Source organism: Myotis daubentonii, chromosome 4 (genome assembly GCF_963259705.1).
Source record: "Myotis daubentonii chromosome 4, mMyoDau2.1, whole genome shotgun sequence".
Taxonomy (NCBI): Eukaryota; Metazoa; Chordata; class Mammalia; order Chiroptera; family Vespertilionidae; genus Myotis; species Myotis daubentonii.
The window spans coordinates 16,236,916-16,251,682 of NC_081843.1; the positions used below are offsets into that span (position 1 = coordinate 16,236,916).

The 14,767-nt window shown below is 43.7% G+C and overlaps 1 protein-coding gene across 3 annotated transcripts in view; it reads right to left on the reverse strand.

Moving 5' to 3' along the window:
- Nucleotides 1-14,767, reverse strand: part of ADCY9 (adenylate cyclase 9) — a 140,143-nt gene that overhangs the window by 39,393 nt on the left and 85,983 nt on the right. For all 3 annotated transcript variants that reach the window (XM_059692960.1, XM_059692958.1, XM_059692959.1), the window contains exon 3: nt 3,372-3,562. In XM_059692960.1, the coding sequence (XP_059548943.1) occupies nt 3,372-3,562 (191 nt within the window). The remainder of the gene's footprint in view (nt 1-3,371; nt 3,563-14,767) is intronic.

Below are 14,767 nucleotides of genomic sequence, written 5' to 3' on the forward strand. Positions count from 1 at the left end.
ATATTTAAAAAAAAAATTCATGCACTCGGGGGTCCCTCAGCCCAGCCTGCGCCCTCTCGCAGTCCGGGAGCCCTCAGGGGATGTCTGACTGACAGATTAGGCCCAATCCCCAGGGGGAGCGGGCCTAAGCTGCAGTCTGGCCTCCCCCTGCGGGAGGCGACCCAGCAGGCTGACCAGGGTACGGTGCCAGCTGGCGAGCAGCCAGCCCCGCCCCCCATTACCCCCCCACCACTGCCAGTGGCCTCCCTCTGTGGGAGGTGACCGGGAGGGCTGATCAGGAGACGGTGCTGGCAGGTGAGCGGTTGGCCCTGCTCCCCCAATCGCCCCTCCACCACTACTGGTTGCTGCCAACTCACCACCCCCCCCCCGTCACCTGTCCCCTCCCTCTGCCCAGTGGCATGCACCTTGGCTGGCCTGGCACCACCTGCTCACCGGCCCCACCCCTCTGCCAACTGGTCATTCCTCAGTTTGGTCAATTTGCATATTATGCTTTTATTATATAGGATAATAAAAGCCTAACATGCTAAGTATCTGTCCAGTCGTCTGTTCAACCAATCAAAGCATAATATGCTAATGTTATGCTAAGACCACTCAACCGCTCACTATGACATGCACTGACCACCAGGGGGTAGACACTCCAACTGGTATGTTAGCTTGCTGCTGGGGTCCGGCCGATTGCCTGCAGTCCCTCCCCACTGGCCAACCTCCTGTGTCCCTCCCCAGCCCCGATCATGCACCGGTGAGGTCCCTCAGCCTGGCTTGCACCCTCTCACAACCCGGGACCCCTTGGGGGATGTCAGAGAGCTGGTTTCAGCCCAATCCCACAGGCCAGGCTGAGGGACCCCACTGGTGCATGAATCATGCACCCGGCCTCTAGACTATATATATAAAAGCCTAAGCAACCAAATGACCAGTCACTATGATGCACACTGATCACCAGGGGACAGATGCTCAAAGGACAGGATTGGGCTCCCTCCTGTCTGGATCTGCTATCTGACATTCCCCAAGGGGTCCCGGATTGTGAGAGGGTGCAGGCCAGGCCGAGGGACCCCACTGTGCACCGGGCTTCTAGTAATTTATAAAGCACTCACAGACGCCTGCTCTCACCTGATCCTCACCTCAGGCACTAGAAGCAGAGAAGGCAAGAGTGTGGCAAAGACTTCCCAAAGTGAAGCCTGAAGAGATGACCAGGTCTTCTATCTCTTCCTGCTCCTTCCACTCCAACTGTAATTCTAACTTTCTGGGACAACCCTAGTCATGGTGTCCTATGACCCCCCCCCCCCGCCCCTCAACACCATCAAAATACCCCAGAAATTATATTTTAAGATCCAATTCATCTATCCCTTCCAGAAGGGGCCCAAAGATTTATTTTATTTTATTTTTTTGGTTCAAATTCCTTTGGCAAACATGGTCAACTTTCATAGATCACAAGATTTTCAGAAAACTTTCAATCATGATTTGGAAAACTTATACAAGGTAATAGAATATGTTAAATATATTGTTTTTGTCCACCCAGATTTTTTAAAAAAAATCAAAGTCAGCAAATGCACTCCCTAATGGATTGAAACCCACATGCACAAAATCTAAAATGGCAGCAAATACAACAAATTGCTTATTTTGGCTTTGAGCTCTATTTGTTTACTTAAATACATATCAGGTTGAAGCCTGGAGGAAACTGTTTCTGCCCAGATAATGAAACCGTACTTATGCTCCTCCCTGACGTGACTCTTCCCTGCCACACTCACTGACACTCGATGCACCCAGAGCTCCTTTCTGACTGCTGCACGGCGTCAGCCCAGCAAAGAGGCTGTTTTGAAAGTGCACAGGCATCAAGGAAATTTCAGATACATTAGCTGTTATGCATGTGTCACAGAGAGTATGGGGAAGACAAGATCTAATACCTACCTTACTGGCTCTATAGCTGGGGTGATTTTACGCCCCCCCTTCCGCCCCCTCAAGGACATTGGGCAATGGTTGGAGACAGTCTTAGTTGTCACCATGGGAGGAGGGGGAGCTCAGGCACCTAGTGGGTAGAAGCCAGGGACACTGTTCAACATTTCACAGTGCACAGGACAGCCTCTGTCACAGTTATCTGGCCCAAAATGTTGATAGTGTTGAGGCTGAGAAACCCTGCACTAAGTTCACAAAGCACACAATGAAATGATATATGAGTGCTGTCAATAAACCTGAATGTAATAATCACATAAAGTAACTGGTGGATTCTGACACAGGGAAATAATCTGGATACTCCAGCTGGTTGTCACAGTGTGGTGCCTGTTAGGCTTAAATGCCAACATAGCTAGATTCCAAACCTGTTAATGAATGTGGATAAGAAGGAACAGACTGGATTAAAGCCATAACAAGAGGCCATCATCCTGACCAATATATCATTAAGGTTAATATTTGAGAGCACAAAACAGTGAAGTGGATATATGTTTTAACAGTCTCTCTCTTTTTTAAAAAAATATATTTTATTGATTGTTTACAGAGAGGAAGGGAGAGGGATAGAGAGTTAGAAACATCGATGAGAGAGAAACATCAATCAGCTGCCTCCCGCACACCCCCTACTGGGGTGTCTCCTTGACCAGAATCAAACCTGGGACCCTTCAGTCCGCAGGCCGATGCTCTATCCACTGAGCCAAACCGGTTAGGGCTTAACTGTCTCTTTTTTAAAAAATATGGAAATGGCAAATACTTACACTGTAAAAATAAACAAGAGGTACAAGTGAGAGAACTAAGTCAAATGTGAAAACTGAGGATCAGCTCATAACCTAGGCTGAGTTCATGTGCCCAAGGTCCATCACATTAATTCCTTAGTTCACTATGACAGAAATGGGTACTTCTCAACAGCCACCAGGACATTTCTGTTCCAATAATGAAATACTATAATATTCTTGGCAAGCCTGCACTCCTTCAGCTAGCTACATCATAAGGTTCACCCACACCAACAAAATGTAAAATAATTAGAAAACATTCGATATCAGGAGACACAGAAATACTTGAGAAAGTGGTCTCTGAAATAAGAGACCAACTAGCTCTCCAGCAAAACGTGAGGAGAATCACCTTCACTATCATTTATCATTAGCTTTTAGAAATCCCCAAAGACATCATAGGTCGCAGAAAAAGGGAATAATAACTCAAGTGAGAAGCATCTTTATGCAATGCAGAAAGAAAATGGAAGTGCAGAATATGTCAAAAAAGAAAAGATTAAAAATGCAAAATGCTGCTTCTTTCATACTACATGAAAAAAATCACAAAACCAAATTGAAGGGCATCCCAAGTCATCTGCAACAGACCCAAAGGCTGTTTATTATTTTACACGTTGTACTATAGATTATTATAAAATTTTAGAAGTAGGAAAAAAAACTAACCTTAAGGTTATCAAAGGTTTTGACAGTCTGCGCCAAGTCACTGACACTCCCTGGTGATGCTGTCCCCTGTCCCCTAGGACCTGAGGACACCTGTGAGCCGTCAATGACCTCAAAGCCAGAAAGCAAGGCCTCTGAACAGGTGCAATGAGACTCCTTCGCTCTCTTACCCGCTATCAGGTATGTCTTCAAACCTATGGATAAAAATTACAGTCAGCACAGGTTGAAACCGCCTTTGGTTGAAATACAGCTCCATTCTTGCTCTCCATGCAGGACCTGCTCCTGGAAAGCTGAAAGTAAAGTGAAAATGTGAATATGTCATATTTTACTACTGACTTCCATCTTTTCAGAGATGTGCAGCCTCAGGGGGACACTGGCCTCCAAGCAACACCGTTTACTCACATTATGTTTTCTTTAAATGATGGCTGCACATTTTACCTTTGAGGGCTGAAATGAGCATTAAAAAATTCCTCCTCTGTGACAGCAGCAGAGCCAAATGATGGTGGCCCCTCTGCATTTCTTGGGTTTGTTTTCATCTCTCAATACCAGTCACTGACATATACAGTAAATAGTAGGTCTAGTTAGTTGTAAGGGATTTAGAGGATGGACCATTTTACCTATGTCTCCTGACATAGGCAAAGCTACTATGAAAAGTGAGACCATAATATGCACCCACAGGGGTAATTAAAACCTCCCTTGATTAAAATTTATCAACTATTTTCTGTTGGATCCAGATATTCATAGCAAAAACATTCAGCTTTCATCCAGCTGCAGTCTACGCAAATTTTATCCTCTCCTAAAATCCTCATTTAAAAAAAAAAAAAAAGTTGGTTAAGTGGACAATTAACCTACATCTTTCAATTCTCACTGAAGGCTGAAATAACACATTAATGTACGCTATACTGTTAAGCAGCTGTCACAGGCATGTAGGTCCCTGCTCTTGGTAGTCAGAACTATCTGCTGGGGAAATAATGAGGAGCTTGTCCAGGCCGCAATCAACAAATTTCTGAAAAAGAAGCAAATCTTATTTAAAACATTTTTTAAAAAATCCCCACCCAAGGATATGTTTTATTGATTTTAGAGAGAGGAAGGGAGAGACAGACATTGATGTCAGAAAGAAGTATCTATCTGTTGCCTCCGGTAACATGCCCTGACTGGAAATCAAATCCCCAACCTAGGTAAGTGCCCTGACTGGGAATCAAACCTGCAACCTTTTGGTGTCTGGGACGATACTCCCAGGAACTGAGCCACCCAGCCAGGGCAGAAGTCCTTACTAGAATTTAACCAGACTGCAAATGTATTGAAGGGGGTAACTATAATTTATTCAATAAATGTTTATTTTAGGCCTGGTGCATGTTATACAGTATGGGCAAAAGTAAGCTTACATTTGTGAGTATGGAAAACACAGAGCTTATTCTTGTATTATTATTGTATTATTTTCCATATGAACAAATGTAAACCTACTTTTGCCCCACCCTATACTAAGAACAAAACAGGGGACTGTCTTGGAGAGTTTAAGCTCCAGCATAAGGTGGTAATGAAAAGCCATCATGGAAACACTGCATCAAGAGGTGACATGTCTACACTGCTGAACCTGCATGGTTTCTTACACTCCGTATATATTTAATAAATGCTTTAAAGTCAATTAATCAAATAACCTAGGGACTATTTAATCAATAATCCTTAGTCATTTTATAATTACACCACCATTTAATCACTTAATCTTTGTTCATTTCCTCTCTCCTCATAAAAATACTCTACGGTATGTTTGTAAGTCAACTTTCTAAGAATTTGGCAACCGTCCTTTAAGACACCTAGAGATCCTTGAGTATAGCTAAATCCCAGGTGGGAATCAGAAGACTTAGATAAGTAATTTTAGATGCTAATTAACCCCAAAGGAGATAGCTAACATGCTCACTGTTAACTACGGTCTTCCTTTTTCCCCTCAAACAAAAATGCACATCCCAATTACAGTTATAACTAATTACATGCATAATCTTGAATTGGGAACATGAACTAGAATACAATGGAAGTGTAAAAGCAACTTTATATGAATTTCTCAGGCTCTTGTCACAGACAACACTGAATTGATCTTGTTATTTCCCCTTGGGAGAGTTGAAAAATTCAACCTTTGTGGGCTAATCAGAGAAAAGTCCTGTTTCTGGCCTTAGAGTCCTGGGCTGGCAGGGCTGAGTCCTGGTCATCACAGAAGTGCATGACAAGGCCAGTCTGTGGAGCTGCTCTAATGGTCCCTCCCCTGACTCCCGAGGGAGCATGTGCTGCCACTGCACACGGCAACCTGGGAGACCAGAAGGAGGGACATTTTTTTTATTGCAGAGAGTGAGAAGCTGCCACTGAAGGGAGAGGTTTTCCTTTATGCCAGCAGCTGGTCCTGACCCCAGAAGAGTGTTCCCTTCGAGATGCTGCTGGCTCGGGGCTGCTATGGTTGAAGCTGCTGCTCCCTGAGGAACGCCACCGAGCATAAAGGCAAGGAAGCCAAAGAGGCCCTGCTCTCAGCATTCAAACCCACAAAGTGTCCTTGGTAACTCCAGACCTGTAAGAGCCAGTGCAGCTCCAGACCTTGTAAGCGCCAGTGAAGGAAGCCTTTCCTGGAGCTGTAACAGCTAAAGCAGGGAAAAGGCTGAGCCAGCAGACCTGAAGGGCAGCCACCTGAGTCCCACTGAGACATGCATGATGCTGAAGCGCTTCAAAGCAGGAACACGCCCACCACCAGGGAGGGTGCAGCATTAGCGCCCAGGTCTGCAGTCACAAGCTCTGACGCTGCCTTGGGGAGCATATCCCTGAGGTTTGTTGTTACTACTATGAATTGTGACTGTTGTGATACTGCTCATTCATCACTTACTGAGCACCTCTTCTGTACCATGCACTGTGATGAGTACTGGGAGAACAAGCTAGAACACATCAGCTATGACCCCTATCTGTATGGGGCTATCACCTGAAGAGGGATCTAGTCAGCAGGCAGGATGAGGATGTGATGGTGCTCTGGAAAGCACAGGAGGGAAACCTTGCAAAGACTTGGAGGTTAGGGAAGGCCTCCCTAGATGAAGTGCCCTTCACGTTAAGAACTGCAAGACGAAGAGAGGTCAGCTCGATGAAAGCCAGCAGGGCCAGGTGCTGAGGTGCTGTTGTCAGGCCGTGGTTGCTACTGCAACAGTTCATGAACAGGCCCTCCAGAAAGAGAGCTTTTGGCAGATAGAGTCGAGGGATGGAAGTAAATTGAGAGGGACTGGCACAGGAGAATGAGTGTGGGTGAATGGCCAGAGGTGACCTGGGACCAGGCAGGTGGGGTGTAGACCAGCTCCAAGAGTCTTCATGCTGGGGGCAATGGGGAGGGTGGGGAGCAGGCACAAGGCTTAGGAAAGGCCAGGGAGCTGTGGAACTGCCAGTCACGGTGGATGGGAAGCAGGTAGGGAATATGGGAGTCAGAAAGTTAATTGTGGGAACAGGAACCTACTCCCCCCAAATGTGGTGGTGACAGCACAACGCTTCTACAGCAGGCCCTAGAGAGATGGGTAAGGGTGTGGCTTCTGCAGAGTAACTTCAGATTCAGGCCCCACCACCTCTTCACTGCATGACCTGGAGTGAGATACCCCAGCCCTCTGCATCTTGGTTTTCTCCTGAGGTGAGGCTAAAAACAGGATTCATCCCACACGGCTCACGTGAGGATTAAACAATTAACACACATGGAGGCTTTACAACAGTGCCTGGCACATAGTAAGAACTCAGTAACCTTAACTATTATTATCAACTAGTGGCCCAGTGCATGAATTCATGCACATTGAAAGGAAATGAATTAAAAGAAATATTTTAATATCGCTATTCACCCTTTCTCTATAATAGAAGTGTCAACCAAATTCACAATCGACAATGACAGATCGAAACACACACATACGATGGGCACCAGCGAGAGCTTTATATGTATCCTGCGTGTGTAAGTCAACTTAGTCTTTTATAGCTATAGAATAAACTTACTTAATTAGACCTGCTTTCTGATTTAGCTAAACTTTTTCCAACCCAGTGAAGCACCCCAACTTCTCTTTCAGGTAAGTGTCAGCAACACAGCAGTAAATATCAATATGAAGCAGGTTATTATTGTAGATCACACAGGCAGAACAAAGGGTAAAATATTTAACTGCAGCAGTGTTTGACTATATTCTGCACAGTGAGAAAACCTGAAGTCATTTTCAAGGTCCACCATTTCTTACTTCTTTTCAGTCAGGTCAAGTTTCTCAGCTTTCTTAATCTCCACTTTCTGGCTAATGAAAAGAAAATAGGATTCCACTAAGTCTCCTATCTACCTTCTCCAGGACTTCTGTGAGGATCAAATGAGATGAGGCAGGGGAAAACACTTCACAGACATTTGGTTAAAGTGTAAAATGTTTGCACCTGGCTATAAAGCAAGTTGTGTTTCTGGGCTGAAGAAACTCCAGGAGGCTAGTCACTAGGGAGAGAAAGCTGGGTGTTGCTATGTGATGTCATTACCCGGCGCCCACAGCGACCGTTTCTGGGTTGGGCTGGGCTGTGGGCTGCATTTTGCGCCATGGGGTCTCAGCAGCGTAGGCTGCGGTTTGATGGGCTGTCATTCCGGGGTGGTGGCGGGGCCTGTGTCCCACTTGGGGGAAGCTGAGTGTTGCTTTGTGGGCACCAGGTCTGCAGTGCCATTTCTCTTTAAATGGCCAGTGCATGTCATGGCAGCTCCTGCGCTGAGTATCTGCCCCCTGGTGGTCAGTGTGCATCATAGTGACCAGTCAGACGGTTGGACACTTAGTATATTAGCCTTTTATATATATATAGATGTGGGTGTTTGACGTGCTCATCACTGGAGTCTTTTTCTTGCTCCTATGTACAAAAGCATATGCAAAATGGTTAAATCAGTAATTGCTCCAAATTTGTTTCTAACTTGAATTTTTCTTTAGGAAGCCCCCCAATGGCCAACCTGTAGTGATGACACACTGCCCCTCGTGTTCCCCAGGTCGAACGTGTGTATGTGTCCATGGCAAGCAACATTGGTGAACAAATTAAGTATCTTTTTATTTATGTTTCAATATAAAGCTAAATTTAAAGTGAAACCTTTTGCCAAAACTGGAGGGACATCAGCATGATACAGTAAGGCAGAGAGAGCTTAGCTGCCTGATGTGAAATACCCAGGAAATGTATTAGGTCTGAGTGACTGAGTTCCAGCCTTGTCAAGTCTGATAGAGTTTATAAAAGATAAGGATTTAATGAGTAACCACACACGTGAATCCTGAGGTCCAAGTTCATAAGAATGGTTCTTCATGAGCAGAAGGTCAAAATAAGGCAGCTAAATGATTTTTATTAAGTATAAGGAAACAGGAAAGTAATTAATAAGATTTCTTATATTCCTTCCTGGTAATTGATTTTAAATCTCACCAGCATTTATGGTTTTTATCAGCCTAATTTTACAGAGGCTGAAGGGTGGGGTTACACGGTCCCCACTGGGCTCCTGTCTGACGGAGGAGCTTGTCTCTGGCTGCTTGTTTCGAGGAGAGTGACGTGGTTAACATTCTTAAGCCTTAAGTATATCATCAAGTCTTTCAGGACAAGAGCTGCCTTGCACACACAGCTGATGCTTAGTTTTGGTGAACTGAGGGTAATTTGAGTGAATGCCATAGTCCAGTTTGGAAAAGAAAGACTATTCTGGCCTCTTTTCTGTATCTTGATCCTTTGCTGTGGGACACTTGCTTTGGAGATATCCTGAATCACAAAGAATTAAGGACCTGACTGTCAACTCAACAAGAAGAAGAGAATAATCAGGAAGAAAAGAATGTTTGGAGATGGAGCCCTGGAAACTAGCAGCATAATATAACAAGCGCCTAGAAGCTTGCATCACCAGTGATTTGAAACAATAAACATAAGAGAGGCAATCAGATTGGGTTAGTTCATACACATTCTAAAAAGTTACTTCATTTTGTATTGCAGTTTTCCTCATAACCAGGTCTGTAACGGCTGAGTAGCATGAAGATTACTGAAGCTAAAATCTAGTTAGTCAATAAGAAAAATAAAGATTAAAAGTGCTCTTAATATTAATCTACCAAATAACTCAGGCGTACAAAATTATAGGTAGGTTATTTCATAATTACCTATAGCTCCTGCTTAAGAAGACTGCCGAAACCGGTTTGGCTCAGTGGATAGAGCGTCGGCCTGCGGACTGAGAGGTCCCGGGTTCGATTCCGGTCAAGGGCATGTACCTGGGTTGCGGGCATATCCCCAGTAGGAGATGTGCAGGAGGCAGCTGATCGATGATTCTCTCTCATCGATGTTTCTAACTCTCTATCTCTCTCCCTTCCTCTCTGTAAAAAATCAATAAAATATATTAAAAAAAAAAAAAGAAGACCAAAAGTTTTGGTGGAAAAACAACAATAACGTTTTTCACTTTGTTGACATTACAATACTCTGGGTGGCTCTCGGTCCTTTCTACTCTTACGTAAAACAACTAATCACAAGAATTGATTCATCCTGGTTGTTCCAATACTTGACAATAAACCACAAGTTCCTACAGCAAATGGCTAGCAGTGAAACTTAACCTCTTTCTAAAAACTGAAGTCCCAAGCAATAAAATATGAGGTAGATTTTTCCAAGCAGGTGAAAGAAGCCAAAGGTAGGTACCATGCCTGTGTAACCCGATCTTGACTTAACCTTAAGCAGAACAAATCAAATTTTTAATCCTTACCTGAGGATATGTTTTTGTTGATTTTTAGAGAGAGTAAGGTGGGGAGGGAGGGAAAGAGGGAGAGAGGGTGGGAGAAGGAGGATGAAGAGGAGAAAGAGAGAGAGGGGAAACAACAATCGAGTGCCTCCCATATGCGCTGTGATTGGGGTTTGAATCCACAACCTAAGAATGTACCCTGACTGGGAATTGAACCCGCAACTTTTTAGTGTACATGATGATGTCCAACGGAGTCGTCCAGCCAGGGCAAAAAAAACCAAACTTTTAGAAGAACATATTTCCTCTCCCTCTCTCTCTATCCTGCTACTGAATCGGGTGCTTTCTGCACTCAGCTCCCTCTCTCTACCAGTAATGGGTAAATAAGCTGCCAGCATGGCCAAATATGAGTGGCCAGACAATCACTTCGTGACCATGTTCCCATGCACTGTCTTCCTCTCACCCTCCATACTTGGCATTAATAAATGCTACTCTGTTAAATGCTATGTTGCTGGGTATTAACATTGTGAGAGTCCCATTCCTCCCATCTCTAAAAGATTCCTGAATTACGACTTAATATTAGCCTTCACAAAGGCTACAGAAACAAAACCTCTGAAAGATAACATTTCACATACCCATGAACAGCTTACCAAGTAGTATATCATTCATTCATTTGCTCATTCACTAATTCACTTATCCAACAAACTAAATATTTATTGAGTATTTACTGAGGGTTAGGACCTGGGCTAAGTGTTGAAAGAAACGGATAAGAAAAAAAGAGTACCCTGACTTCAGAGACCGAGTGCAGTTGAAAACTGTGACTTAAACACGCAACTTCAGTTCCCTCATCTACAAAGTGAAACACTAATAACAAAATCATCTCAACGGGATATTGTGAGGTTTCATGTGCTAATGCACATAAAAAGGGAAAGGCGGTGCTTTTCCTTAAAGAGTCTTCAGGAATACTCAGGAGTAACTCAAAGCAAGTGAAGAAAGGGCATGAAGTAATGCTCATAAAAATTAAATCGGAGAGTGGGAGGGTGGCAGTGAATGTGAGGATAATAAGGAGGTGATGACACACATCTACAAGAAGAAATAATTACATGAATTCAACTCTATGGGCTGACAGGCAGTTCAGAAGTGACAAAAGGCATTTTATGGTGAGAAGAGAGAAAAATGAAGATCTATGATAACTATCTTGGAATATTGTAATATAATAGAGTTTAAATAATCAGAAGAGGCTATAAAACAAGAGAGCTAGAAGGAAAGGTGATGGGAACTAAAACAGACTAACAACTAATGCATTGTTATTCACCAAATGATAACATGGAATGCCGTCAGACAGAAGAGAGTATGTCAGGTTACTCCTGAAGCAGATACAAGAAGAGTCACAGACTGTAGTCTTTTCCCCTGAGAACTGAGAAAAAATTGTTAAAGATTTTACTAGTTAAACTAAGAGTTTAAAAATTACTAGTAATATTTACTTTTAAGAATTAAAGTTTTAAGTACATAACACAGACAATGGAAAATAGATTCTAGGAAAAAGATAAATGAAAGGCTCAATTTAAAATCTGAGAATAGGTGGGAGCTAAATAATTGAAAAATAAAACCAAAAATCAGAATACATTGAAAACAGAAATAAAGCCATAGGATGCTAAGTAAAAACCCAGTCACAAAAGCACACATACTTTGTTTCCATTTATATGAAATGTCCATAGAATAGGCCAGTGGTCGGCAAACCCATTAGTCAACAGAGCCAAATATCAACAGTACAACGATTGAAATTTCTTTTGAGAGCCAAATTTTTTAAACTTAAACTATATAGGTAGGTACATTGTTATTAACGTAGTTAGGGTACTCCTAAGATGGCCTCAATCTGACTGAGGTACGTTCGCTGAGGTTGACCCCTTCCAACTCTCCCATCCGCACTCGTCTTGTATACCTGTTTCATCTATCTCCTTTCCGAAAACCGACTTCTGCGCATGGGCCACGAAGTTTCAATCGCACTGTACGTGCGCGCCCACATGTGGTATTTTGTGGAAGAGCCACACTCAAGGGGCCAAAGAGCTGCATGTGGCTCGCGAGCCGTGGTTTGCCGACCACTGGAATAGGCAAATCCATAGAGACAGAAAGTAGACTAGTAGTTGCCAGAGGTGTGGAAGGTAGAGAGAGAGGTGGGAAGCAACTGTTAATGGGTACAGGGTTTCTTTTGGGGGGGATGAAAATGTTCTAAAATTAGATTGTGGTAATACTTTCACAACTTTGTGAACATACTGAAAACCACTGAATTGTATACTTTAGAGGAATGAATTATATAGTATGTAAATTATACCTCAATCAAGCTGTTTTTTTAAAAAAGAGAAAAAATAAAGCTATGTGAACTTCAGCTAGAAGCAACAATAGTTCCCAGATTCAGAGAAGAAATAAAATAAAGCCAGTAAGAAACATCATTGGGAATTCAAGGAAAATGAGTGGGCAGTGGCAGGTAAAAGAAAAATATTAAAAATAAAGGCTTCAAAATAGATAACATGGGAGAGCTAGGATGGAAAATCAAATAACTAAGGCTAAATAACCTTGAAGAACTAAAAATTCAACATGACCAGAGTTTAGAAGCCTGGGAGGAATTAAACAAAACAAAACAAAAGCTTGACCTTCACACGGTATCTCCAAGAATCATCAGATTTGCAACTCTCACTGCTGCAGTCTAGTCCAGAAAAGCTGGGCTGACACCCAAGCTTTCTTCTTAGATTGCCAACCCTTTCCCCCACGACAGAAAGGGCTCCCCGCACAGCACAGCAAGGCGGCCTGAGCGTCACGCCACGCCTGCCTCTACCTCCACAAAGCGGAAGGCTCAGGCTTTCCCTGGCTGACTTGAACACCGTTGTCTCCTTTTCATCCACGAGGACATTTATTTGAAAAGGCATCTTCTTCTGATGCAGGGGCAATGCTACCCACACTGACACTTCCTGTGAGCATCTTCAGCTGAAAAGAAAGGCAACCTAGCCAAGCTCACCCTACCTCACCTGGAAACATTATGCAAAGCAAAATACACAATTCTCATCATTCCTGATGGGCTTTTCCTGGGAGTAGCCACACCAGCACCCTGTTACTTCGTGGAAATGTTTATCCTGGCTTCTGGCTTGCTCCCAAATCACATTTCCAGCACAGTCACATGCTTGCTGTGGATTTCACTTTTCAAGTCGACCAGTTTTCAACTCAAATCAAGGCTTTCTCTCTTTGGATGAGTGATTTAACAATGGCTGGAGCACTGATTGAAACAGTTCCCCAAACTGCATTTTTCTTGTTCCCATAGAGCACATGGCAGACTTGCTCAAGCCAAATAACTAAGAAACCTAAAACCTCTGTTTTCTCATCAAGAAACAATATTTTCAGTTGGTTGGAGCATTGTCCTGTACATCAAAAGGTTGCGGGTTCAATGCCCGGTCAGGGCGTGTACCCACTAATGTTTCTCTCTCTCTCTCTCTCTCTCTCTCTCTCTCTCTCTCTCTCTCTCTCTCCCCCCCCTCTCTTCTCTCTCTCTCTCTCTCTCTCTTCCCCCCACCCCTCTCCCTCTCTCCCTCCCTCCCTCCCTTCTCTAGAATCAATAAACATATCCCCAGGTAAGGACAACAACAACAAAAAACTGTTAAAAAGAAACAGTATCTTCTTAGATATCTCCAATATTTCTAAATTCACTTCAGCACTGGAGGCAGTCTTTCTATTTTACACCTTCCTCAGAAGAATCCGTTTTGTTTGTGTGGTATGTTTCTAAAAGCCTTAAAAGTGTTGCTGGGCAATAGAGGAGAGAAGTCAAGAGTGGGGCCGCTCTGCCACTCCAGAGGTCACTGGCTAGGTGATTCGCTCTCCCACGCCAGCTTCAGATAGGAATCACATTTCCAGCACAGTCACATGCTTGCTGTGGATTTCACTTTTCAAGTCGACCAGTTTTCAACTCAAATTAAGGCTTTCTGAATTTGCATGGCATGTGGCTGTAATTTATGCCTCAAGAAAATCACAGCTATGGTGCAGACCCTCAAAGAAGCAAAACTGAAAGCAAAACCAAGGCACTGAATGGTGAGTACCCATTTACGAGGGATGGGGGCTCTGGGGCACATCAACATGCAGAGGTGTGACTTGTACGAAAACATGACCTGGAGCTGCAGTCTACAGCCTCTCACAAAAAGGGGGATGAGTCTCCAGAAGCTCCCTTGTCTTAGAATGGAAAGTGGGGCTCTGCTACAAATCTGAAGGACAGATGGAAGTGGGCAGAAGAAGGCCCAGGCATTCAGACTCCCTGGGAAGGAAGGTTCCAAACCCTCCAGCAAGCAGGTCCCAAACGTGCTGATGAGTATTTGGAGAAAGGAAGACATGAAGAGCAGCTAACATCTGGGAAAGAAACAAAGTGTTACTCTGACTACATTAAGAACACAGAAATAGCCCTGACCGGTTTGGCTCAGTGGACAGAGCGTCGGCCTGCGGACTGAAGGGTCCCAGGTTCGATTCCGGTCAAGGGCATGTACCTTGGTTGTGAGCACATCCTCAGTAGGGAGTGTGCAGGAGGCAGCTGATCGATGTTTCTCTCCCATCGATGTTTCTAACTCTATCCCTCTCCCTTCCTCTCTGTAAAAACCCAATAAAATATATTAAAAAAAAAAAAAAAAGAACACAGAAATACAAGGTCTGAGGATGTAACATAAGACATGATGACTATGGT